The 25,417-nt window shown below is 41.9% G+C and overlaps 1 protein-coding gene across 2 annotated transcripts; it reads left to right on the top strand.

The window, feature by feature from the left end:
- The first annotated feature begins 12,545 nt into the window (after positions 1–12,545).
- LOC109897916 (deoxyhypusine hydroxylase-like) lies at positions 12,546–22,320 on the top strand. 2 transcript variants are annotated; one of them, XM_020492588.2, is made up of 7 exons: positions 12,546–12,641; positions 14,235–14,536; positions 14,657–14,733; positions 14,882–15,134; positions 15,369–15,681; positions 16,195–17,768; positions 21,479–22,320. In XM_020492588.2, exons 2-6 carry the CDS (start codon positions 14,263–14,265, stop codon positions 16,277–16,279), a joined length of 1,002 nt encoding a protein of 333 aa, XP_020348177.1. In that variant the 5' UTR covers positions 12,546–12,641; positions 14,235–14,262; the 3' UTR covers positions 16,280–17,768; positions 21,479–22,320. The 2 variants fall into 2 exon arrangements, with proteins under 2 accessions (XP_020348177.1, XP_031689186.1); XM_031833326.1 differs by lacking the exon at positions 12,546–12,641 and adding an exon at positions 13,398–13,522.
- The last annotated feature ends 3,097 nt before the right edge of the window (positions 22,321–25,417 follow it).

Here is a 25,417-nt window from a genome sequence, read left to right as displayed (position 1 = left end):
ATGTCTGGAGCTGGCATTTGCCGGTACTGGGTATGTGCTTTTCAATGCCTTTGAAAATGGCAAGGTTACCTGCAGTCTGTTTCTCAATCTTCTGGGTTTCATTGTCATATTGTGTGTCAGTTGAGATGTCATTTTTATCCTCCTCGGTTTTTACTTTCTGTTTGGTGATTGGTGGTCGTGTGGCCTAAATCTCAGACTTCCCCTTTAGACACAGATGTCAATTAACTGTTGCCGCCTTGATGAAAGACTGGGGCTACTAAGAATTAGCTTTCCTGGTCTATCATTAAGCGTATCTACCTCTTTGAAATGAATGAAAAACTGGTGCTCTTTTTATGTAAATAAGAATACTGAGATTCATTTTGTTGAAGTATTTGTGTTAATAATTTGCTCTAACTAACATTTCCATCAGTTTAAACAAGTTATTTTTCTCACACTGGCCCATCAGTCACGTTGCTGTACAGCTGTCAGCTGGTAAACTAGATAGCTAGCAATCGAAGTCAGCCAGTCAACTTCCAGTGCCATGGACAGCGGAAAAACGTCCGTTCTAAATCAACGTAGCTTCAAGCTCCAAGCACAGCGTAATTGAGCTATTTTACTAACGTTAATTAAATTGCCAGCTCTGGTAGTGAGTTAGCTAGCCATCTATGTTCTAGATGGGTTGCTAGCTAATGTTTAAGGTTAGCAAACTAACCAGGTGTGTCGCACTGTTCAGATGTTCCCATACAAGTTCCAGAGACAAACAAAATAATTATAGCTAACATAAAGCTAGAATTACTAGCAAGCTAGATGGCTATAGGGATGAACGACTCCAGGATTTTTGGAGTCTACTCTTGCTCGACTTCCACAACACGCTGAAACAGCTGCGCACACACATCCACATTATTGCAGAATCCGACTAGGAAGACAAATTTTGCCTTCGAGAGAGGACTGGCATGACCAAAGTGCTACATATTTGTTCATCAAGTTATAAAAGGCCTATAGTTTGAATATAGAAGGTGGTGTAGGAACTAGAATATTTCAGTCATATTTCTGCTGTGCGTAGCCTTGACAGATCCCATGGGATGATGTGATGTACTCTCTAACCCTATAAGCCTGCACTTTCCATGGCATAGACTGACCAGGTGAAAGCTATGATCCCTTATTGATGTAACTTGTTAAATCCACTTCAATCAGTGTAGATGAAGGGGAGGAGACATGTTAAAGAAGGATTTTTAAGCCTTGAGACAATTGAGACATGGATTGTGTATGTATACCATTCAGAGGGTGAATGGGCAAGACCAAATATTTAAGTGCCTTTGAACAGGGTGTGGTAGTAGGTATCAGGCGCACTAGTTTGTGTCAAGAACTGCAACGCTTCTGGGTTTTTCATGCTCAAGAGTTTCCCTTGTGTATCAAGAATGGTCCACCACCCAAAGGACATCCAGCCGACTTGACACAACTGTGCGAAGCATTGGAGTCAACATGGGCCAGCATCCCTGTAGAATGCGTCCGACACTTTGTAGTGTCCATGCCCCGACTAAGTGAGGCTCTTCTGAGGGGTGGTGCAACTCAATATTAGGAAGGTGTTCTTAATCTTTTGTACACTCGGTGTACTCTTTGCCGCATTATATTTCCCTATTCATAGATGTTTTTTTATGTAATTACTATCCTAGCATGTACCTTATTCCAGAGGATGATTCATGCGGGATTTGCTTTTCCAAACTGCCCCCTGTAATTCTTTATATCTTTTTCATTAAATTGACTTATGACAGAAGCCTGGTTTTTATTCTGTACGTGAAGATATTTCAAGTCAACGTCATGTCTAGTCATGTCTGCGCCTTCATCGTTGGGATTGCCTGTGTCTGCGACGCTGACTCCAGCAGCGGCTTTGTCATTAAGTTCCTGGCTCCTTTCCCTCTCTCTGGATCTGACGGGGTACTGCCTGCTGTGCGAGGTCTAGACCTATCACTGGATCTGACGGGGTACTGCCTGCTGTGGGAGGTCTAGACCTATCACTGGATCTGACGGGGTACTGCCTGCTGTGGGAAGTCTAGACCTATCACTGGATCTGACGGGGTACTGCCTGCTGTGGGAAGTCTAGACCTATCACTGGATCTGACGGGGTACTGCATGATGTGGGAAGTCTAGACCTATCACTGGATCTGACGGGGTACTGCCTGCTGTGGGAAGTCTAGACCTATCACTGGATCTGACGGGGTACTGCCTGCTGTGGGAAGTCTAGACCTATCACTGGATCTGACGGGGTACTGCCTGCTGTGGGAAGTCTAGACCTATCACTGGATCTGACGGGGTACTGCCTGCTGTGGGAAGTCTAGACCTATCACTGGATCTGACGGGGTACTGCCTGCTGTGGGAGGTCTAGACCTATCACTGGGAGCAACGAAAGTATGCTATCCTGCTTCTCGTGGGCCTGTGAAGGGTTCAACAAATTGTGTGAGGGGTAGGAATGGGCAGATTTCTCCATTCCCATCTCAGGCCGTTGTATTGGGCAGTTCAATTATGAGAAATGTCTCAGTCCCTGGAGCAAAAACTTTGTGCTATCAAGAAGCACGAGTACAGGACGTAAAGAAGATGCTCCCAAACATTTTAAACCAGGATCAGGAAATTGAGTCTATCATAGTTCATGTGAGATTCAATGACATTATGAAGGGCAGCTCAGAACAGCTGAAGATAGATTATAAATAACTTATTGGGTCACACCTTGACACCAACAAACGCCCCATAATATCTGACCCTCTGCCCTCCCAAAATTGTGGCATTGAACGGTTCAGCAGACTTTTAGCCCTCCATAACTGTCTACGAGACAACTGCAGTTCTGTGGGTGTAAAGTTTTTTGACAATTTGATACATTCTGGAAACAAAGCTTGTTTTATAAGGAGGATGGGATCCCCCCAAATCATTTGGGTTCCTGAATCCTTTCACAACATTATAAGGCTGCGTTGAGTCAATGACTTATCAATGACCCAAACTCAGCTCAGTTAATCCCTACCATTGCATCTCTGAGTTGTCATAATGCTTCAGCAAATGTACATTATCCCAGGGGTGTTGGAAGACCTCATTTATGTCCCTCTTACTGCCCTGAATGCCTCTGCTGATCCCACAGCTATTGTGTGCAGTAATCATGTGCCTATGAACCAGCGTTATACTGTTAGCACTGAGACAGTGTGCCCTAGTAGGAAGTCCAATGTGTGCAGTTCATCTTGTACTAACATAAATAACATGAGCATGTCTACCTCTGCTAAGCTTCCCAGTAAAGCAATGAAAAAACATGTAGCTTAAGAAACCAGGTTCATTTAAATCAATAATTTGTTAGTAACAGATGACATTCATATTCTGACAATCTCTGAAACTCACTTAGATGATACAGTGGTAGCAATACATGGTTAAAACATCTACAGAAAATACAGAAATGCCAAAGTTGGAGGTGTTGCCATTTATATTCAGAACCACATTCCTGTTAGATACTGTTGAAGTAATATGGCTACAGGTTCATCTGCCTCACCTAAAGCCCATTCAGGTGGGTAGCTGCTATAGACCATCAAGCGCTAACAGTCTGCATCTGGATTACATGTGTGAAATGCTTGATAATGTATGTGATATCAACAGAGAGGTTTATTTTCTGGGGGATTTAAATATTGACAGGCTTTCATCAGGCTGTCCACTCAAGAGAAAGCTTAAAACTGTAACTAGTGCCTGCAACCTGGTTCAGGTTATCAGTCAACCTACCAGGGTAGTTACAAACAGCACTGGAATGAAATCATCAACATGTATTGATCACATCTTTACTAATGCTTCATAAATGTGCTTTAAAGCAGTATCCAGGTCCATTGGATGTAGTGACCACAATATAGTAGCCATAGCTAGGAAAACCAAAATTGCAAAGGCTGCGCCTAATATAGTGTATAAGAGGTCATACAATACGTTTTGTAGTGATTCCTATGTTGTTGATGTAAAGAATATTTGATGGTCCGTGGTGTGTAATGAGGAGCAACCAGACGCTACATTGACACATTAACAAAATGTCTTATCTCAGTTACTAATAAGCATCCACCCATTAAAAGCATGACTGTTAAAACTGTTCAATCTCTGTGGATTGATGTGGAATTGACAAATTGTATGGTTGAGAGGGTTGAGGAAAAAGGAATGGTTGCTCAACCGATTGGCAAATGTACTGCAAATTAAGATATCATGTGACTAAACTGAATAAAAAGAAGGAGAAACTACACTGTGAAACAAAGATAAATGACATAAAGAATGATAGTAAAAATCTTTGGAGCACCTTCAATAAAAATTTGAGTAAAAAGGCAAACTCAGCTCCAACATTCATTGAATCAGATGGCTCATACATCAAAAAACCGACTGATATTGCAAATTTTTTCATTGGCAAGATTAGCATTTAGGCATGACATGCTATAAAAAAAAATGCTAACAATACACATTCAAAGTATATCTGACCAAATTAGGAAAGACAAGAATTGTCATTTTGATTTCCGTAAAAGTGAGTGTTGAAGAGGTGAAAAAATTATTGTTGATAGACAACAATGAAAAGCCACCGGGGTCTGACAACTTGGATGGAAAATTACTGAGGATAATAGCGGACGATATTGCCACTCCTATTTGCCATATCTTCAACTTAAGCCTACTAGAATGTGTGTGCCCGCAGGCCTGGAGGGAAGCAAAAGTCATTCCACTACCTAAGAATAGTAAAGCCCCCTTTACTGGCTCAAATAACCGAACAATCAATCAGCCTGTTACCAACCCTTAGTAAACTTTTGGAAAAAATGGTGTTTGACCAGATACAATGCTATTTTATAGTAAACAAATTGACAACAAACCTTTAGCACACTTATATTCAATAAGCACAGCAATTACACAAATGACTGATGATTGGCTGAGAGAAATTTATGATAAAAATATTGTAGGAGCTGTTTTGTTAGACTTCAGTGTGGCTTTTGACATTATCGATCATAGTCTGCTGGTGGAAAAAAGTGTTATGTGTTATGGTTTTACATCCCCCGCTACATTGTGGATAAAGAGTTGCCTGTCTAACATAACACAGAGGGTGTTCTTTAATGCCAGCCTCTCCAACATAATCCAGGTAGAATCAGGAATTCCTCAGGGCAGCTGTCTAGGCCCCTTACTTTTTTCAATCTTTACTCACGACATGCCACAGGCTTTGAGTACAGCCAGTGTGTCTATGTACGAGGATCACTCAACACTATACACGTCAGCTACTACAGTGACTGAAATGACTGAAACAATTAACACAGAGCTGCAGGTAGTTTCAGAATGGGTGACAAGGAGTAAGTTCATCCTAAATATTTCCAAAACTAAAAGCATTGTATTTGGGACAAATCATTCACTAAACCCTAAACCTCAATTAAATCTTGTAATAAATTATGTGGAAATTGAGCAAGTTGAGGTGACTAAACTGAGTGGAGTAACCCTGGATTGCAAACTGTCATGGTCAAAACATATTAATACAACAGTAGCTAACATGGGGAAAAGTCTATCCATAATAGAGCGCTGCTCTACCTTCTTAACAGCACTATCAACAGGGCAGATCCTACAGGCTACAGTTTTGTCACACCTGGACTACTGTTCGGTCGTGTGGTCAGGTGCCACAAAGAGGGACTTAGTAAAATTGCAATTGGCTCAGAATGAGGCAGCACGGCTGGCCCTTGGATGTACACAGAGCAAACATTAATAATATGCATGTCAATCTCTTCTGGCTCAAAGTGGAGATGAGATTGACTTCATCACTACTTGTATTCGTGAGAGGTATTGACATGTTGAAAGCACCGAGCTGTCTGTTGAAAGACTAGCACATAGCTCAGACACCCATGCATACCTGACAAGACATGCCACCAAAGGTCTCTTCACTGTCCCGAACAGACTATGGGAGGCGTACAGTACTAGATAGAGCAATGACTACATGGAACTTTATTCCCCATCAGTTAACTGATGCAAGCAGTAGAATCAGATTTAAAAAACATATAAAAATACACCTTATCGAACAGTGGGGACTGTGAAGCAACACAAACATAGGCACAGACACATGCATACACACAAATGATAACATATGCACTATACACACGTACACAGAGATCTTGTGTGGTAGATATGTGGTAGTGGAGTAGGGGCCTGAGGGCACACACTTAGTGTGTTATGTAATCTGTTATGAATGTATTTTATTGCATAACTGCCTTAATTTTGCTGAACCCCAGGAAGAGTAGCTGTAGCCTTGGCAGCAGCTAATGGGGATCCATAATAAATACAAACACAAATACCCAGATACACACACCTACACGTGGATTTTGTGTTGTAGATATGTGGTAGTAGAGTAGTGGCCTGAGGGCACACTCTTAATTTGTTGTAAAATCTGTTGTGAATGTATTGTAATGTTTTTTAAATGGTATAATTGTCTGAATTTTTCTGGACCAAAGGATGAGGATGTCACACCCTGACCTTAGAGAGCCTTTTTTATTCCCTATTTGTGTAACGGTTCTCTTGTGGTGAAGGAGAGTCGGACCAAAATGCGGCATGTAGATTGCGATCCATGTTAAATAAACAAACGTAAAACATGAATCAATACAAACACTACAAAAACAAAGAACGTAATGAACGTAATGAAAACCGAAACAGCCTATATCTGGTGCAAACACAAAGACAGGAACAATCACCCACAAACACACAGTGAAACCCAGGCTACCTAAATATGGTTCCCAATCAGAGACAATGACTAACACCTGCCTCTGATTGAGAACCATATCAGGCCAGACATAGAAATAGACAAACTAGACATGAAACATAGAATGCCCACTCAGCTCACACCCTGACCAACCAAAACATAGAAATATACAAAGTAAACTATGGTCAGGGTGTGACAATTTGGTTAAGTCAGGGTGTGACTTGGGTGGGCAAATCTATGTGTTCTATTTCTTTGTTGGCTGGGTATGGTTCCCAATCAGAGGCAGCTGTCTATCGTTGTCTCTGATTGGGGATCATACTTAGGCAGCCTGTTTTCCACCTGAGTTTGTGGGATCTTGTTTTTGTACAGTTACTGTGTAATCTGCGGAACGTTATGTTCGTTTATCATTTATTTATTTTTTTGGTGTTCGTCAAAATAAATAAAGATGTACGCTTACCACGCTGCACCTTGGTCTCATTCCAAATACGGACGTAACAGAGGATCCATAATAAATACAAAAAATACAAATAGACTACAGATAACTTGTGGTTGGCTGCCAAATGTATAGGTGTCCCCATAATATTTACATTGAGGAAGTGTAATTATGGTAGATCCCTCCTATTAACAAAAATGCCTGTTGATTTGAACTGCTGGACAGTATTTGCACTTGAGAAGCGTTCATGGAGGAGAAAGGGAATTTGCCATTTCCAAAAAATTTTGCTCAGTGGGGAATTGTGGGCGCCCTACTTTGCGATCTATTGCCTAGCTAGGACATCAATTAGATAAGCTATATTTGGCGCAATTAAGCCTAATTAAAAGGACGGATTTGACGATGTTCAACTTCAATTCACTGGCACAATGTAAAATAGCTAAGTCATTGGCTTACTCATTAATAGCCTAATTTGAAAAAACTGTTGGTCGCTATAACTGTTGGTCGCAAAAAGTAGGACCATGAAAAAAGGACTAGCTGGAGCTCACCTGAGAGGTCAGTTGTGAATGCCCTCATCTGCTAGTAAATTTCAACTGATTCACTAAGATGTGCCCACTACAGTGCTATCTGGTTAGAATATGGTTGAGGCCCATAGCTATACTCTTGATAGTCACCACCACACACACACACGTGTGGACACAGCTGCTTCCATTTAAAGATGTTTATATGTACTGGTGTGTGGTTCTGAAACAATACAATCGTTATCCATTTGAAGATACTAAGATAAATATACACGTGCAATATAACAATAAGTAGATGAGCAAACTGTGGCATAATATAAACACATGAATGAATGCAATAGTATAGCATCTAGACATAATTAAAGAATACACATGGCTAGAGAGAGAGAGAGAAATAGAAGGTCTGAACTTAGAGAGCTGTTTTATTTCTCTATTTGGTTAGGTCAGGGTGTGATGTGGGGTGGGCATTCTAGGTTTTGTTGTCTATGATTTTGTATTTCTATGTTTTGGCCGGGTGTGGTTCTCAATCAGGGACAGCTGTCTATTGTTGTCTCTGATTGGGAACCATACTTAGGTAGCCCTTTTCCCTCCTTTCAGTGAGGGACGTTAACTTTGTTTGTGGCACATAGCCGTTAAGCGTTACGGTTGTTGTTGTATTGTTTTTGTCATCCTAATAAAAAGGAATATGTACGCTCACAACGCTGCGCTTTGGTCTACTTCATTCGACAGCCGTGACATTAAGGCCATGGATGTGTTTTGGCTATCTCTCTGGCATAGCTGATATCTTAATTTAGGGCTACCGCGCTTGTGCTGAAACATTCTGGAAACTTTTAGAATCTGTAGAAGGGCACCAGCTACTACACAAGTAACACAACAGGCTATACATATTGCAGATATAAACATATGGCAGCAGTAGCATGCATATAATATAAACATTGCTAAATTAGTCAAACTCAATAATCACACGTGAATAATGAATAGTGATACTCAAAACATACTTTAATGAATAATGATACTAGACAAAGTAGCATGCATGGGGTACAAACAAACAGTATAGCTAGCATTACCCGAGAGGTAGCAAACATTGCAACTTCTTAATTGCAAACTTATCTACACAGTTACACTGCACAATAATGTAACCATAACTCACTATTGCACCCCCTATTAGCGCAATAACATTCCCAACACAAACTTAGTGGCTACTAGTGCTGGAGACCTAGAACGACAGAGGACTGGGGGCCAAGCACCAAAGGCTGAAGTCCGGGAACCTACAGTTGAAGTCGGAAGTTTACATACACTTAGGTTGGAGTCATTAAAACTCGTTTTTCAACCACTCCACAAATTTCTTGTTAACAAAGTATCGTTTTTACAAGTTGGTTAGGACATCTACTGTGTGCATGACACAAGTAATTTTTCCAACAATTGTTTACAGACAGATTATTTCACTGTCTCAAAATTCCAGTTGGTCAAAAGTTTACATACAGTAAGTTGACTGTGCCTTTAAACAGTTTGAAAAATTCTTACAAATGATGTCATTGCTTTAGAAGCTTCTGATAGGCTAATCGGCATAATTGGAGTCAATTGGAGGTGTAGCTATGGATGTATTTAAAGGCCTACCTTCAAATTCAGTGCCTCTTTGCTTGACATCATGGGAAAATCTAAAGAAATTAGCAAAGACCTCAGAAAGAAATTGTAGACCCTCACAAGTCTGGTTCATCCTTGGAAACAATTTCAAAACGCCTGAAGGTACCACGTCCATCTGTACAAACAATTGTGCGCAAGTGTAAACACCATGGGACCACACAGCCGTCACACCGCTCAGGAAGGAGACATGTTCTGTCTCCTAGAGATGAACATATTTTGGTGCGAAAAGTGCAAATCAATCCCAGAACAACAGCAAAGAACCATGTCAAGATGCTGGAGGAAACAGGTACAAAAGTATCTATATCCACAGAAAAATGAGTCCTATATCAACATAACCTGAAAGACCGCTCAGCAAGAAAGAAGGCCCTACTCCAAATCCGCCATAAAAAAATGAATCTTACTTTTTGGAGATATGTCCTCTGGTCTGATGAAACAAAAAGGAAAAAGGGGGAGGCTTGCAAGCTGAAGAACACCATCCCAACCGTGAAGCACGGGGGTGTCAGCATCATGGTGTGGGTTGCTTTGCTGCAGGAGGGACTGGTGTACTTGTGTACTGGTGTACAAAATAGATGGCATCATGAGGCAGGAAAATTATCATATCAAATGTATTTATATAGCCCTTCTTACATCAGCTGATATATCAAAGTGCTGTACAGAAACCTAGCCTAAAACCCCAAACAGCAAGCAATGCAGGTGTAGAAGCACGGTGGCTAGGAAGAACTCCCTATAAAGGCCAAAACCTAGGAAGAAACCTAGAGAGGAACCAGGCTATGAGGGGTGGCCAGTCCTCTTCTGGCTGTGCTGGGTGGAGATTATAACAGAACATGGCCAAGATGTTCAAATGTTCATAAATGACCAGTATGGTCAAATAATAATAATCACAGTAGTTGTCGAGGGTGCTCCTGCTGTCTCTAGAGAGTTGAAAACAGCAGATCTGGGACACATAAACTACTGCAGCATAAATACTGGAGGCTGAGACAGGAGAGGTCCCATCCGTGGCCCCATCCGATGATACCCCCGGATAGGGCCAAACAGGCAGGATATAACCCCACCCACTTTGCCAAAGCACAGCCCCGACACCACTAGAGGGATATTTTCAACCACCAACTTACCATCCTGAGACTATGTGGATATTATGTGAATTATGTGGATATATTGAAGCAACGTCTCAAGACGTCAAAATTCACCCAATTTATTGTGGGAAGCTTGTGGAAGGCTACCCGAAACATTTGACACAAGTTAAACAATTTAAAGGCAATGCCACCAAATACTAATTGAGTGTATGTAAACTTCTCACCCACTGGGATTGTGATGAAAGAAATAAATCTGAAATAAATCATTCTCTCTACTATTATTCTGACATTTCACATTCTTAAAATAAAGTGGTGATCCTAACTGACCAAAGACAGGGATTTTTTACTGGGATTAAATGTCAGGAATTGTGAAAAACTGAGTTTAATGTATTTGGCTAAGGTGTATGTAAACTTCCGACTTCAACTGTAAGTCAGAAAAGTTTTAACTTGCAACTATTGCCAGAGACTGAGGGTCGGGTATGAATGGAAACTGCGAGCCTACCGGATGGCCATGGTAGACTGGGCCTACCAGGAAGGCAGGGAACTCTAGACCTACCATTGGGCAGGATACACTGGACCAACTTGAGGGACAGGACACTTTACACATTTCAGGTACACAGGAAACTGAAACTCTGACCCTACCAGGAAGGAAGGGAACTCTGACTCTGACCCTACCGTGGGGGAAGGAAACTCTGACTCTGCCCATATTCGGGAGGAAGGGGACACTTACCCTATGGTGGGGGCAGGGAAATTGACATCTAGGTCACAGGGAGCATCAGGGGTGCCTTCTGGTGGGTCACCCGGGGTGATGTCTGGCAGGTCCCCTGAGTAGAGGTCTGAAAGGTCTGAAGGTAGAAGGACCTTCTGGGCTGGAACTAGTACGGTGCTGGCAGGTGTGGCTGGAGAGGCCCCAAAGTTCTGGCTGCACTTGGCATCAGTAGTAGCTGCAGACTGTGGCTCCATCCACGGCTGTGTAAAGGTTTTCCTGAGATAGATCTGATTAGCAGTGGTTTTTGGGGGGTATCTGCACTTTACTATTTATATTTTTGACAGCTTTAACCCTTACTCCACTACATTCCTAAAGAAAATAATGTACTTATTACTACTTACATTTTCTCTGACACCCAAAAGTACTCATTACATTTTGAATGGTTAGCAGGACAGGAAATTGTCTAATTCACATACTTATCAAGAGAACATCCCTGGACATCCCTACTGCCTCTGATCTGGCAGACTCACTAAACACAAATCCTTTATTTGTGAATTTTGTCTGAGTGGTGAACTGTGCCCCTGGCTAACCCGTAAATCAAAAAAACAAGAAAATCGTGTTGTCTGTTTTGCTTATTATAAGATTTTTAATTTTTTAAAAATGATAATTTATTTATACTTTTACTTTTGATACTTAAGTACATTAAGTACATTTTAAACCAAATACTTTTAGACTTTTTCTCAAGTAGGATTTTACTTGGTTACTTACCTTTTCTTACACTGCTGATTAGTGGCCTATGATACTTCTGTCAGTGTGTCAGGGTTCAATGGAATGGTTGTGTTCCAGCAATTTAGAAAAAATAACCCCTTATTCAGTACTTTCCTTAAATGTTTTCTCCTCTGCTCAATAATCCCTGTCAGCTCTATATTTGTTGTGTGTTTTGTTATCATTCAAATGGCACAGTATGATTCTCTATCAAGAATAGAGTGGCTTTTAGCTATCCCAGTGTTGTTTCACACGGTCTTGAACTGACTAATAAAAACGTGTTAAGATATGGAAAAACAACCCGCTTCAATCAAAAATATCTAACCAATTACAGAGTGCTGGTGTAACGCATTTCGCGGTTGATCCTCCCACTTCTGTTGACACGTCAGCTTTCAGACACACACTTTATTTACATTTTTTTATCAACAACAAATTAATACAAAAAGTACCTGGTGGAACACAAATGTGTATATATAAAGAATATACCAAGGACTTTCAGACACACACACCTATGCAGTTACCCATACTTGATACAGTGCATTATTCTTCTGAGATAGACCTACTAGATAATTAACTCTTCAATATTTTCCAATAAAAAAAATAATAATTGATTACCGATGTGAGTGATTATAATACTTTTTTACTTTACATTATATACTTTTTTTCATTATCCAGACGGTAAACTAAACTGTACCCCGGAAGTATAAGTTTGTAGTGTTTCTCGGTCACGCACAGCGACTGAGGAAATGATCCATGTGGAAAAGATCAAGTGCTGATTGTAGCGAACTGTTACAGAAAAGTAGGCGAAGTGAGTATGATTTACTGTAATTGTCAGTCCATCTTTGAGCTGTTTATGAATTCTAAGTATTTTACTAAGCAAGGTTCAGCTTGGATATGAGTCATTATATTAGCAAGCTAGCCAGCTATGTTATCAAACATCTTTGCTAGTTAGCGAACGTTAGGTTGCCAGTTCAAGTATGGGTAGCAGCCAGGGTTGCCATGTCTAGCTCAAATGTATAGGCCAAAAACTATGTGTGCGGACCAAACACTGAAAAGACACAACCTATCCCCTCCGTTCTCAAATTAAGTGGACACTTCTGATGACGTCTGACGAGTATACACTTGCAGGGCGGGGAAGTAATGATTTTTAAATAGACCACCCTTGACCGGATATTCGTCACGCTTTCATCCCGTGATGATTGTGTTTTAGCCACAGGTATCTTGTGGGTGCTATGCGCTACAGTCAAATAAGAGTGCATGTCTACTTATTTAAAATATCTAATTATTAATATACCTATTAAAAAACCTTTTGTGGGTAAAAACTCATTCATATTTGCTGTGCCTGGCTCCCCAGTGGGTGGACCTGGCTCCCAAGTGGGTGGGCCTATGCCCCCCAGGCCTACCCATGGCTGTGCCCCTGCCCAGTTATGTGAAATCCATAGAAAGAAAAAAGTTATTTGAAATATATGAACTGTAACTCAGTAAAATCTTTGAAATTGTTGCATGTTTTTTATATATTTTTATTCAGTATAGATGTCACCTTGATACATACAGTCTACTACTCAATGGCGAGGGCAATGATAGGTAACAACACCGGGACACAGTGCCCTTTGCTCCCACTTGACAAGACTGTCCGACAACAGCGCGGGAAATAGCTACCGAGTAGCCAATATCAGGGTGACAGTCATAGTAAGCACATGCATACATCACATGAAGCAACAGTATACCCATCGTCAATACTTTGAATCAAAAACCAACAATCATCAGTTTTATAACTGAAAATGTACAGTTATTTGTAAACTAACAGTGAGAAATTCTTGTGATATTGTAGCTCAATGTATGACAGTGCCTGGTATGAAAGGGAAGAAACACGCTCAACCTTTCCACACACCCACCCCTTTCCCTTTGACACACCCACTCCTTTCCCTTTGACACACCCACTCCTTTCCCTTTGACACACCCACTCCTTTCCCTTTGACACACCCACTCCTTTCCCTTTGACACACCCACTCCTTTCCCTTTGACACACCCACTCCTTTCCCTTTGACACACCCACTCCTTTCCCTTCGACACACCCACTCCTTTCCAGACGCCCAAACTCTGGTCGCCATATTGGATTGCAGCTACCCCTTTCTCAGCTAGTTTTGTAACTGTGATGCTAACTAGGCTGCTTGCCTGAGACTAGCTCTCGAGAACCCAATGGTATGGAATTGTAGTCATGATAATGGCAAGCCTGAGACTCGTAGCTAATGTAAACCAACAACGCAGCTGTCTAGCCTTGTAAGGAAAATATTTTATGAATTGGATTCAGTGTTTATTACCAGATATCTCCAAAAGTTAGCTATCTACATATTCAGTTCATTCACATCCTTACTGTATCTGATCTTCTCTCTCTTTTCAGATCTAGTTGCTACACCATTATACTCAGCATGGCAAGTGAGCAGGAGGTAGCAGCAGTCGGCAAGATTCTGGTCAACCCAAAGCAGGACCTAACAACACGGTTCAGAGCTCTCTTCACCTTGCGTAACCTGGGCGGACCAGAGGCCATCGAATGGATCAGTCAGGCTTTTGTTGATGACTCTGCTCTGTTGAAACATGAGCTGGCATACTGCCTGGGGCAAATGCAGGATGAGAGGGCCATACCCACGCTAGAGACTGTTCTAAAAGACACAACACAGGAGCCTATGGTCAGGCATGAAGCAGGTCAGTATGCCAGCTCATTAGAGTCCACTCATTCATGCATACCTTATTGATAAACATGTTCACAGATAACTATTTAGATAAGCACTATTATCATCATTAACTATTAATTTTTTTTTTTAGGGGAAGCATTAGGAGCTATTGGGAACCTTAAGGTCCTTGACTTGCTGAAAGAGTACTCCGAGGATCCAGTCATCGAGGTATGGTAAAACGAGGGAAATAGAAATAGAAGTAGAGTAGAGAATATGTGGAAATGAAACATTATACAGCATTTGCAGTTAGTCATATTCACTATGACCAGTACAGTTCCTGTATAGTGGTTACGACATGACTGTCCTTCTCCACCAGGTGGCAGAGACGTGCCAGTTGGCTGTTAGGCGGCTGGAGTGGCTGATATCTGGTGGGGACCATAAAGGAGAAGAGGTCACCGATGGAAACCCCTACTGTTCTGTGGACCCTGCTCCCCCAGCTCAGAGGAAGATTGTCCCTGAGCTGAGGACACAGCTCCTGGATGAGAGCCTGCCGCTGTTTGAGCGCTACAGGGCCATGTTCGCCCTCCGCAACCTGGGCACCGAGGAGGCTGTCCTGGCTCTAGGAGATGGTGAGAGATTGGCAGTCATTCTTAAACTATGCGGTCTATGGCAGTTGGCAATAAAGGATCAAATTAATAACATGCAGAGGGGCTTATTTTCTGCCAAACGTTCAACCAGCCACATAATTGTTATTCGCATAAGCAATTGTTTTTTTCCTGAATCATTGTCATTGCATAACCCTCCACTATCAGCATCCTCTGAACACCAACACTCACTCAACCCTTTGTTGTCCTGCCACCCAGGTCTTCAGTGTAGCAGTGCCTTGTTCCGCCATGAGATTGGCTACGTCCTGGGTCAGATCCAGCATCCCGCCAGCATCCCCCAGCTGCAGGCAGCCTTGGAGCTGGACGGGGAGAGTGCCATGGTGAGACACGAGTGTGCCGAGGCCCTCGGCTCCATCGGCAAGGAGGAGTGTATGAAGATCCTGGAGCGCTACAGGAAAGACACAGAGCGCGTGGTGAAGGAGAGCTGTGAGGTAGCCCTGGATATGCTAGAGTATGAGAACGGCACACAGTTCCAGTACGCTGACGGACTACTACGACTGCAGGGGGAACAGTAAGCATGGACACCAGGAGAACTGCTATACAGCACTAGAAGAGCTTTCTACAGAGGTCATAACTCATGATCACTGATACCCATTTTCACTTATTAAAACTCTTGCCTGTCATTATTAGCCTTTATGAGACAAGGCACTGTAATAATTGTATTACAGTACATCTGAAGCCATGTTGTGGTTAATTTATTTATTGTTTTCATGGAATCTATATGATTAAATGGTCAATGGTTCAATACCCCCCCCCCCCCCCCCCCCCCCCAAATCTCAGTGACCCATTCACTTGTATTTTGTATTCCGAGTGATCTGATCATAAGCATCTGAAATCAGCAGACCTGATTGTCGAAGATTGTTAATCCACTTTTCAGCTGTGTCATATTCGCATAGATTTTATCTTGGCGGAAATAAGGGCTTAGATAACAAAATTATTCTGTATTGTCTCAATGCTGTCACTTAACGCTATCAAGGTAGTATGTAGGCTTTCCTTAAGCTTGCCTGTGTTCTATCTATTCCAGTCAGATGTGGGATCATGATGGCTCAGGGAGGTGTTGGCTCAAGATGGATAATCCACGCAGACAACGCCATCAGAGAAATGAATAACAGGGTTATATATAATTATAAATACTTTACCAGTTCTTTTCAGCTTTCTCATTCCCACTTAAACACATTGCTATCCTCTGTCTTAACAAATACATTTTCACATATGCCATTTAGCAGATGTTTTTATCCAAGGCAACTTAGTCATGCCCTGCATACATTTTTATGTATGGGGGGCCCCAGTGGGAATTGAACCCACGACCCGAGGTGTTGGAAGCACCGTACTCTACGGCATGGGTACGCAACACTTTTCCTGGAGTTCCGCAGATACTGCAGGATTTTAATCCAACTAGGCACCATACCTGACCAACAGCTAATTGAGCAGTTCAGTGATTATTCAACACACCCGGTCTTCTAGTTTTGTTAAATCAAAAACATGAAGTGCCTGCGGAAGTCTAGGGCAGGGTTGCCTAGCCTGCTCTACCCGGTAATGTATGGCTCTTGCAACGCCAAGGGTCTTGGGATACATTCCTGCTAGAGTCTACCAACTGAGCTAAACAGGACCCCTTAACAGTACAAACAGACCCCTTTTGTAACCCTAATCAGGGGAACACTTAAGTGTGGTGTGATGTATTTACATCTTCAGTTGTGAGCTCTGCAGAGAGGGGGGGACAGAAAGGCAGCTGTCAGCTCTGTGGAGGGATAGAGAATTAGCAGCATGCTGAGAGGGAGGGCAACCGCTATAGTAAAATGGGGTGGAAGGACCCACATTAAACTTAGCTTAACACAGAGCCGTGGAAACAGTACCTAGCCTTCCCTCAACCTGCCAACAACTCCGTCACCATGATGCACCCCATCATGATCGGCATCGTTGTCGTCAACACCTCCATCACCGTCATCTACTGGATCTTCATCCTCACAGAGGCCTTCCATAGGAAGATAGAGGAAGAGGACAAACCTAAGGATAACCCTGCCTAAATGACTAACCTTACAGAGTTGTCCTGCTCAGAGTAGATTGCTTTTAGTGCTTCTGTGTGTCCTGTTTTGTCTGGTGGAACTGCTCAGTCCTCCACAGCTTCAGCACAGTGCTCCTACCATTGGAGCCCAGTTTTACACACAGGTAGTGCATCTCTTGAAACTGATCAATAAATATATTTCTGTATATGATTAGCTGTATTTCTAACATGTTATTTTACAAAGGGTTTTCTGACTCACATTCATACAGGAAATGCTATGACCTTGTCTTGACTCTGTGGCATTACAGTATTGAAGCTTATCTCCAGATTGGGAAGAGATTAAATCATACACACATTGCTGAGTGAAAAAAATCAGATATCTTGTGTGCAGATTCCAGGTTTTAGCAGATTGAACACTTCCTGAACCCTCCCTTTGTTCGGCTTGATGTGTCATCTTATGGACACCAGACGATTCCTTACTACTGCTCACATAAGGAGAGGAAAATACATCAAATGCAGCCTTAGATCAGGGAAATGAATGGACTGAAGGGCAAACTCAACCAAAGGATTCTTTGTTTGCAGCTCAACCCAGCAAGGTATTTTGCTATCTCTTTTCCTCATTCTAGTGTCAACATTTGTGATTTGTTTACTGGTTGCTAACTTTGTGTGCTCAACATAGCCTGTTGATTATATGTGTGATGCAGGAAAGTACGTTTGTGTTCATTACACACCATTCAATATGTTTTAAATGATTTCTGATTGTATCCTTTATACTTTGGCAATTATATGATCTGGTAATCAGTAATTGAACGCGTGGCCTATATATATATGGAGAATGTCCTACCAAATTGATATCTATCTTTTGACACATCTAAAAGACTTTCCCACCTAATCATGATTTGGCAGAAACCAGGATTATAATTTATCATACTTCTATGGACAAAGAGTTGTCACCATAAATGATCTGTCAGAGATAAAGGATGTCATCGACTACTCATGCACAGGAGGCTGCTGAGGGGAGGACAACTCATAATAATGGCCGGTTCAGAGTGAATGGAATGGCATCAAACATATGGAAACCATGTGTTAGATGAATTCGATACCATTCCACCTATCCCGCTCCAGCCAATACCACAAGCCTGTCTTCCTCAATTAAGGTGCCAACAACCTCCTGTGTACTCATGGTCATACTCATTCACTCGTGCTGTCCTGCGTCATCCACAACCATCATCCTAGTCTGACAGGGAACACCCTTGAGGATTAATTAGATCTAGGTGTTGAAGGTTATGATGGACACAGAGATTTGTATAGAGTTAGACACAGAGGAGGGACTCTTGACCCTTCAGTCCAGTTTCACTCAAAGCCCAGGAGCAGTAGAGCTACTTACCTGCTGCTGACCAGAGGGGCTTCAGTCCTCCCTGTCAGGCCAGCCTCACACAGCAGAGACAGACAGCATGGTTCACCCCATCATGGTTGGCATTGTCACTGCCAACACCTCCCTAGCTATCGTCCTCTGGAACTTCCTGTTGTCTCAAGTTTTCTGCAGGAAGATCAAGGATGCACCCAACCCTGAGGAGGTCGTCCCAGTCTGAGTGAGCAAACTCTTCACTGACTAAACTAGAGAAATAAGGCTTTAGGTTCATTTCTAGGCTTTGCTAGTGCTTTTGTTGTGAGTGTTCTGCTTTTACACTGGGAGAGTGGCTCATGTAGTACTCTAGGCAGTGCTGATACAGCTGCTCCGTCTCATCTGTCTGAGAGAACTTTTCTGCACTTTGGTTGCATGAGCAAACTTTAAAGGGGTTTTACATGTACTTAGACACCAGCACATTTAATCTTATAGTAACTGTCTCATTCCTGTGTCTGTTTTCTTCATTCCTTCATTCCATCTCTCCCACCTCATTGAGACACATCTGGAGGGGAGTTGATTTCTGGAAAGACAGGACAGTGACACACAATGATATTTCTGGACAAAGGAGGAATGCACAACTGAATGGTGGGATGGGCTGGAGCGTGAATGAAAAAGTTGAGCTGATTAATAGCACTTTAAGCCTCTTTGTCCGTAACTGAAGTCAGAACAAATCCTTTCCTTCAAACTGAAAATCCAGGCTGATTGAAGTTCAACATCACAAATAGCAACATATTCTCTGAAAATCAGAAAGTTGTCAGATCACCCCCACATCTGTTCCTTACCCCTTAAATCACAACAGACTTCAGGGAAATTCATTAGGGGAATGAAGTTGTCCTTCACAACAGATGTACTGTATTTTGGGAGTTTTTGGCTTCAAAAGGATACTGCTAACTCCCTTATTCTATCTTGTCTTATCAGCCATAAGGCTCGTTTAATATGAGGAATATACCGGGCATGAGCCACACAGACGGTTTGGTTCACTGTTATTTTCTTTGTAAAAGAGTCTTTCCTCCAGAATCATTCCATGATGGTGTTTTTAACCAACAAGGTCAATTCATTCTCATATACCTTTAATCAACTTCCCCTTTCTACTAATTCAATTTGTGGATGGATTCCCCACAGACCAGAACACTATGGCTAACTGTACCATGGAGCCTCCAGGGGTCCAGACCCAGTCTACTGCTGAGTGGGGAAGGGTGTGGAACCGCCCCAGGACATATAACCCAAGGCAGCTTCTACAGGCCATGGAGAAGGAGGATGATCTCTACTTTGTTGACTATGTACCCTCCTCCCGTGATGCCTTCCACATGCCTCCTCATGTGCTCTATGTCACAATGGGAGTGATAGTGGTAGTAGTGGCCTGCTACGGCATCCTAGGACACCTGATCAATGATCTGTACCATGACCTGGCAGGTAAAGTGGGGTGATCACATGTCAAAAGACGCATCCCTGGTCATCGAGAATGTCACCATAGATCTTAGGGCGGCAGGCAGCCTAGAGGTTAGACCGTTGGGCCAGTAACTCAAAGGTCGCTGTTTTAATTGCCTGAGCCGATAAGGTGAAAAATCTGTCGATGTGCTCTTGAGCAAGGGACTTAACACTAATTTGCTCCAGGGGTGATGTACTACTATGGCTGACCCTGTGAAACAGCACATTTTACTGCACCTATCTGGTGTACGTGACAATAAAACCTATTTATTTCTATTGTGGTGAATTCCATAATTCTGTATTTTCTTGCTAATCATGTTCAAATGATCTTGATGGATGTCAGACCTCTGTGGTATTCTGCATGCTGTTAATCATGAGAGTACGTGAGGGTTGCCATCTATGAGTATGAGCCTTGGGTTGTAGAGCTTGATAGTCATTGTTAGAACCAAATGTTTTGAGAATCCCCTTTATTACATGACGCTGCCACGTGCCCCCCAATCACAAACATCTGTTCACTGACCCAGATACTAGACAGACATCTTTGGTAGAACTAATCAGATTAGTATCCTTTCACTGTGGCACCCATTGATACTGATCAGCTTTGACCTTCACACCTCGTAGCGCCAATTAGAAGCCATGGAAAAGGCATGTCAGCTGGATCTGTGGATTAAGAGGGCTAGTTAAGGCTACTTCACAGTCAAAACAAACACATACAGTACATTCGGAAAGTATTCAGACCCATTTACTTTTCCACATTTTGTTACGTTACAGCCTTATTCTAAAATGGATTAAATCGTTACCCCCCCTCATCAATCTACACACAACCCCCCCTTCCACCAAGCTACACTGTAGGGATGGGATGCTTGGCATTCAGGCCAAATAGTTCAATCTTGTTTCTCATGGTCTGAGAGTCCTTTAGGTGCCATTTGGCAAACTCCAAGCGGAGGAGGACCTACAATGCTGCAGAAATGTTTTGGTACTCTTCCCCAGATCTGTGCCTCGACACAATCCTGTCTCAGCTCTACAGACAAATCCTTTGACCTCATGGCTTGGTTCTTGCTCTGAAATGCACTGTCAACTGTGGGTCCTTATATAGACAGGTGTGTGCCTTTCCAAATCATGTCCAATCAATTGAATTTACCACAGGTGGACTTCAATCAAGGATGATCAATGGAAACAGAATACACCTTAGCTAAATTTCAAGTCTCATAGCAAAGGGTCTGAATACTTATGTAAATAAGGTATTTAAGTTTTTGCTTTGTCATTATGGGGTATTGTGTGGAGATTGATGAGGGGAAAAAATAATTGAATCCATTTTAGAATAAGACTGTAATTTAACAAAATATGGAAAAAATCAAGGGGTCTGAATACTTTTCATAGTGGTGTCGAAATGAGCTTGACCTTATATTGCTATACAGTATGAGGAATGTGTACATGCCAAACACTAAACCTGTCATTTTGTGCACATAGACTGGGTCCTAGGCCCAGACCCAGATGAAGAGGAAGGTGCCTGTGAGCCTACAGGAGTGGAGAAGGAGGAGAGGTGGAAGACTGCCGTCGAGGCAAAGAGGTGGATGACCATCCAAATAGAAGAGGAGAGGAAGGGGGTCCTTCCATTAGTCAAGTCGCCCAGCATGTAAAAAACAAAGAATCAACTTTCCTCTCCAGAAAACAGACTCTCATCTCTATTAGGCTAAATGTTATTCTGACCCCAATTGACTAAGTTCCCTTGATAGCAATACACAGTCCACTCTATCCTGCTCTCCACTCTGTCCTCATTTCCTCCCAGGTTGGCTCCCAAGCAGCCAAATCCCATTTCTGTTACTTCTAAACTAATCCCATTTTGATACAAATTAAAGGAATCTGCAACCCAATCTATTTACACAATGTAATTTTAGCATCAGAGGCATAGGATAAACTAAGTTACTGTATATACAAACAATGTAACTGTTTTACCATTTTCTGTACTGTATAGGATAACAAATGTAGACAGTTTGAACAATCCAATGGTGCAGAAACATTCATTTGTGGCAGTGCTCCCTGAAAGGTTCCATTTCCTTTTGACCCCCGTAGAAATAACAGTTAGATCTTTACTATAAGATGTCAGCTCACATTAATACCATGGGACTGAGCAGCACCTGGACAAACACACACAACACTCATCACTTTTGCTAGTGTTGAGCTTTATGTGCTGCTGTAATGCTGTAGACGTAAATACATCTGTTTGCTTGTGGCTAAGGTGGCCAAAGAGGATGACCCTTGTTCCAATAAAGGAAAGACTGGACCTGTCTGTCTGTCTTTCTGAATGTGTATATCTGTTTCTTTATCTCCTTATCCCGATCCTTCATTATCATGTGGGGTTAAGCTAAGCAGGTCTTACTAAGAGACAGGGCACGGGGGACTAAGGCCTCAGCAGTGGGACTCAGGGATTTAGCAATGACACACAAGGTCACACAAGACCTGAGCATATGGTAAGGTCACTCACTAGAAGGTCTCTAATCTCTACAGGCATCTGATACAAAGAGATATGGTTTGGCTTTAGGAAAGTTAAGATTGTAATTCTTCCATTGCCCAATGAAAGACATGATGATTAAAGCTCCCAGATTTAACAGTGGGTTGACAGAGGGGACTTGGTAAAAGAGATTATTGTCAAACATGCTTAACCCTTAACACTCAACATGAATATTTACTGACAAAACATACACAAATGGAACAAATAAAGGTACCATAAAGCAAGATGCTACCCCTCTCTCTCTTTTGGAGATACGGATTAAAAAATATATATCCAGTGACACTATCCCCTAGCTCTCTTTTGGAGATGTGGGTGGAATATTCAAGCATAATGTACTTCTCTTTGTTTTCCAATCCAATCCTAAATCCAATCCAGGCACAGAGAACTGATCTTGACCTGGCCCTTATGACACTAAGCACATTAGCTTGCGTGAGTCTCTTTGCAGTCAATGCAACCTAGGACTAGAGCACTCCTGCAGCCATGGCAACCTCACACTGCTGTGGGGTGGGACACAGCACAAGGGCTGTAGTGGCTTGTCATTGTAACGGCTGTTGGTGGAAGAAGGTGAGGACCAAAGCACAGCGTGGTACATGTTCATGTTTGTTTATTGACACTGAACACTGAACACTAAAAACAAAACGGGAATAACCGAAACAGTCCTGAAAGGTGAAAAACACTAAACAGAAATTAACTACCCACAAAAACCCTGTGGGGAAAAGCTACCTAAGTATGGTTCTCAATCAGAGACAACGATCGACAGCTGTCCCTGATTGAGAACCATACCCGGCCAAAACAAAGAAATACAAACACATAGAAATATGAACATAGAATGCCCACCCAAATCACACCCTGACCAACCCAAAAACAGAGACATTAAAAAGCTCTCTACGGTCAAGGCGTGACAGTCATGTAATACATCTAAAACAACAGATTCTCAGTGGTGGAGAGAAGATTGATTAACGCGATTGATTGATGCATAGTTGTTCCAGAAATTCCTCAAGATTGGAGATTACTGTTAGGAATTACCACAGCCTGTCCAATTAGGAAGTGGAGAAAGAAAACACTGGTACTGGTAGGTACACAAGTTGTTCTTATTTTAAAAACTCTTTGATACATGCTTATGCTGCACTGAACAAAAATATACGTTTTGTCATACAACACAATGCCACAGATGTTTCAAGTTTTGAAGGAGCATGCAATTGGCATGCTGACTGCAGGAATGTCCATCATAAGCTGTTGCCAGATAATTTAATGTTAATTTCTCTACTATCAGTCGCCTCCAACATTGTTTTAGAGAATTTAGCAGTACTTCTAACCGGCCTCACAACTGCAGACCACCTGTAACCACGCCAGCCCAGGACCTCCACATCTGGCTTATTCACGTTTAGGCCCTAATCCATTGATTAGGGCCTAATGAATTTATTTCAATTGACTGATTTCCTTATTTTTTAATTGTTGCATGCTGCATGTATATGTCTGCTCAGTATATAATGATTACATTGTACTGAATTGACTGCCAATATACTCAGCGCACTACTTTAAGCACGCCTGTCTTTGTGGACAGGTAGACCAAATGGCAACGTTAATGTGGCTGTCACCCTCCCCTTGAAGAAGAGGGGAGGTAGAGTAGAGAGAGGGGTGAAGAGGCTCTGGCCCAATCACCTGGACTATGGGGAAACACAAGAGGAGGAGGTGTTCTTTGAGAACTGCAAGCCTCCCTCTCGAGATGCTGTCACCCTGCCATACTATGTTATCTACCTGTTCCTATCATCAGGGGTGGCTCTGATTGCCATGTACACCATTATCAGGCACCTCATCAAAGTCCTGATTCAGGCATGATGAGGTGCCTGATTGAAATTGATGTAAAAAATGTATCACTAGCCACTTTAAACTATGCCACTTTTATGTTTACATACCCTACATTACTCATCTCATATGTATATACTGTACTCGATACCATCTACTGCATCTTGCCTATGCCTTTCTGTACCATCACTCATTCATATATCTTTATGTACATATTCTTTATCCCTTTACACTTGTGTGTATAAGGTAGTTGTTGTGAAATTGTTAGGTTAGATTACTCGTTGGTTATTACTTTGGCATTGTCGGAACTAGAAGCACAAGCATTTCGCTACATTCGCATTAACATCTGCTAACCATGTGTATGTGACAAATAAAATTTGATTTGATTTTGATCTTGTATCTTGCAGTGACTGGGTGTATTGATAGACCATCCAAAGTGTAATTAATAACTTCACCATGCTCAAAGGGATATTCAATGTCTGGTTTACCCATTTACCAATAGGTGCCCTTCTTTGCAAGGCATTATAAAAATCTCCCTGATCTTTGTGGCTGAATCTGTGTTGAAATGCTGTTTGACTGAGGGAATAAATTGTATGTGTGGGGTACAGAGATTAGGTAGTAATTCAAAAATAATGTTCAACACTATTATAGTACACAGAGTGAGTCCATGCAACTTATTATATGACTTGTTAAGCACAGTTTTACTCCTGAACCTATTTAGGCTTGCCATAATAAAGTGGTTGAATACTTATTGACTCAAGACATTTTAGCTTTTCATTTTTATTTAATTTGTCAAAATGTCCAAAAACATCGCATGGCTTTCGACCTTCATCTCTCCCGAGCCCGTACGGGAGTTGTAGCGATGAGACAAGATAGTAACTACTAACAATTGGATACCACGAAATTGGGGAGAAAAGGGGGTAAAAATTCAACAACAAAAAAACACAAAAAAATGAAAAATGTCCAAAAACATAATTCTACTTTGACATTGAGATATTGTGCCTAGGCCATTGACAAAAAAATAATCTAATGTAATCCATTTTAAATTCAGGCTGTAACAAAAAAAGTTGCGGAAAAGTCAAGGGGTGTGA

Source organism: Oncorhynchus kisutch, linkage group LG10 (genome assembly GCF_002021735.2).
Source record: "Oncorhynchus kisutch isolate 150728-3 linkage group LG10, Okis_V2, whole genome shotgun sequence".
NCBI lineage: Eukaryota > Metazoa > Chordata > Actinopteri > Salmoniformes > Salmonidae > Oncorhynchus > Oncorhynchus kisutch.
This window is presented reverse-complemented; position numbering and strand designations above follow the sequence as displayed.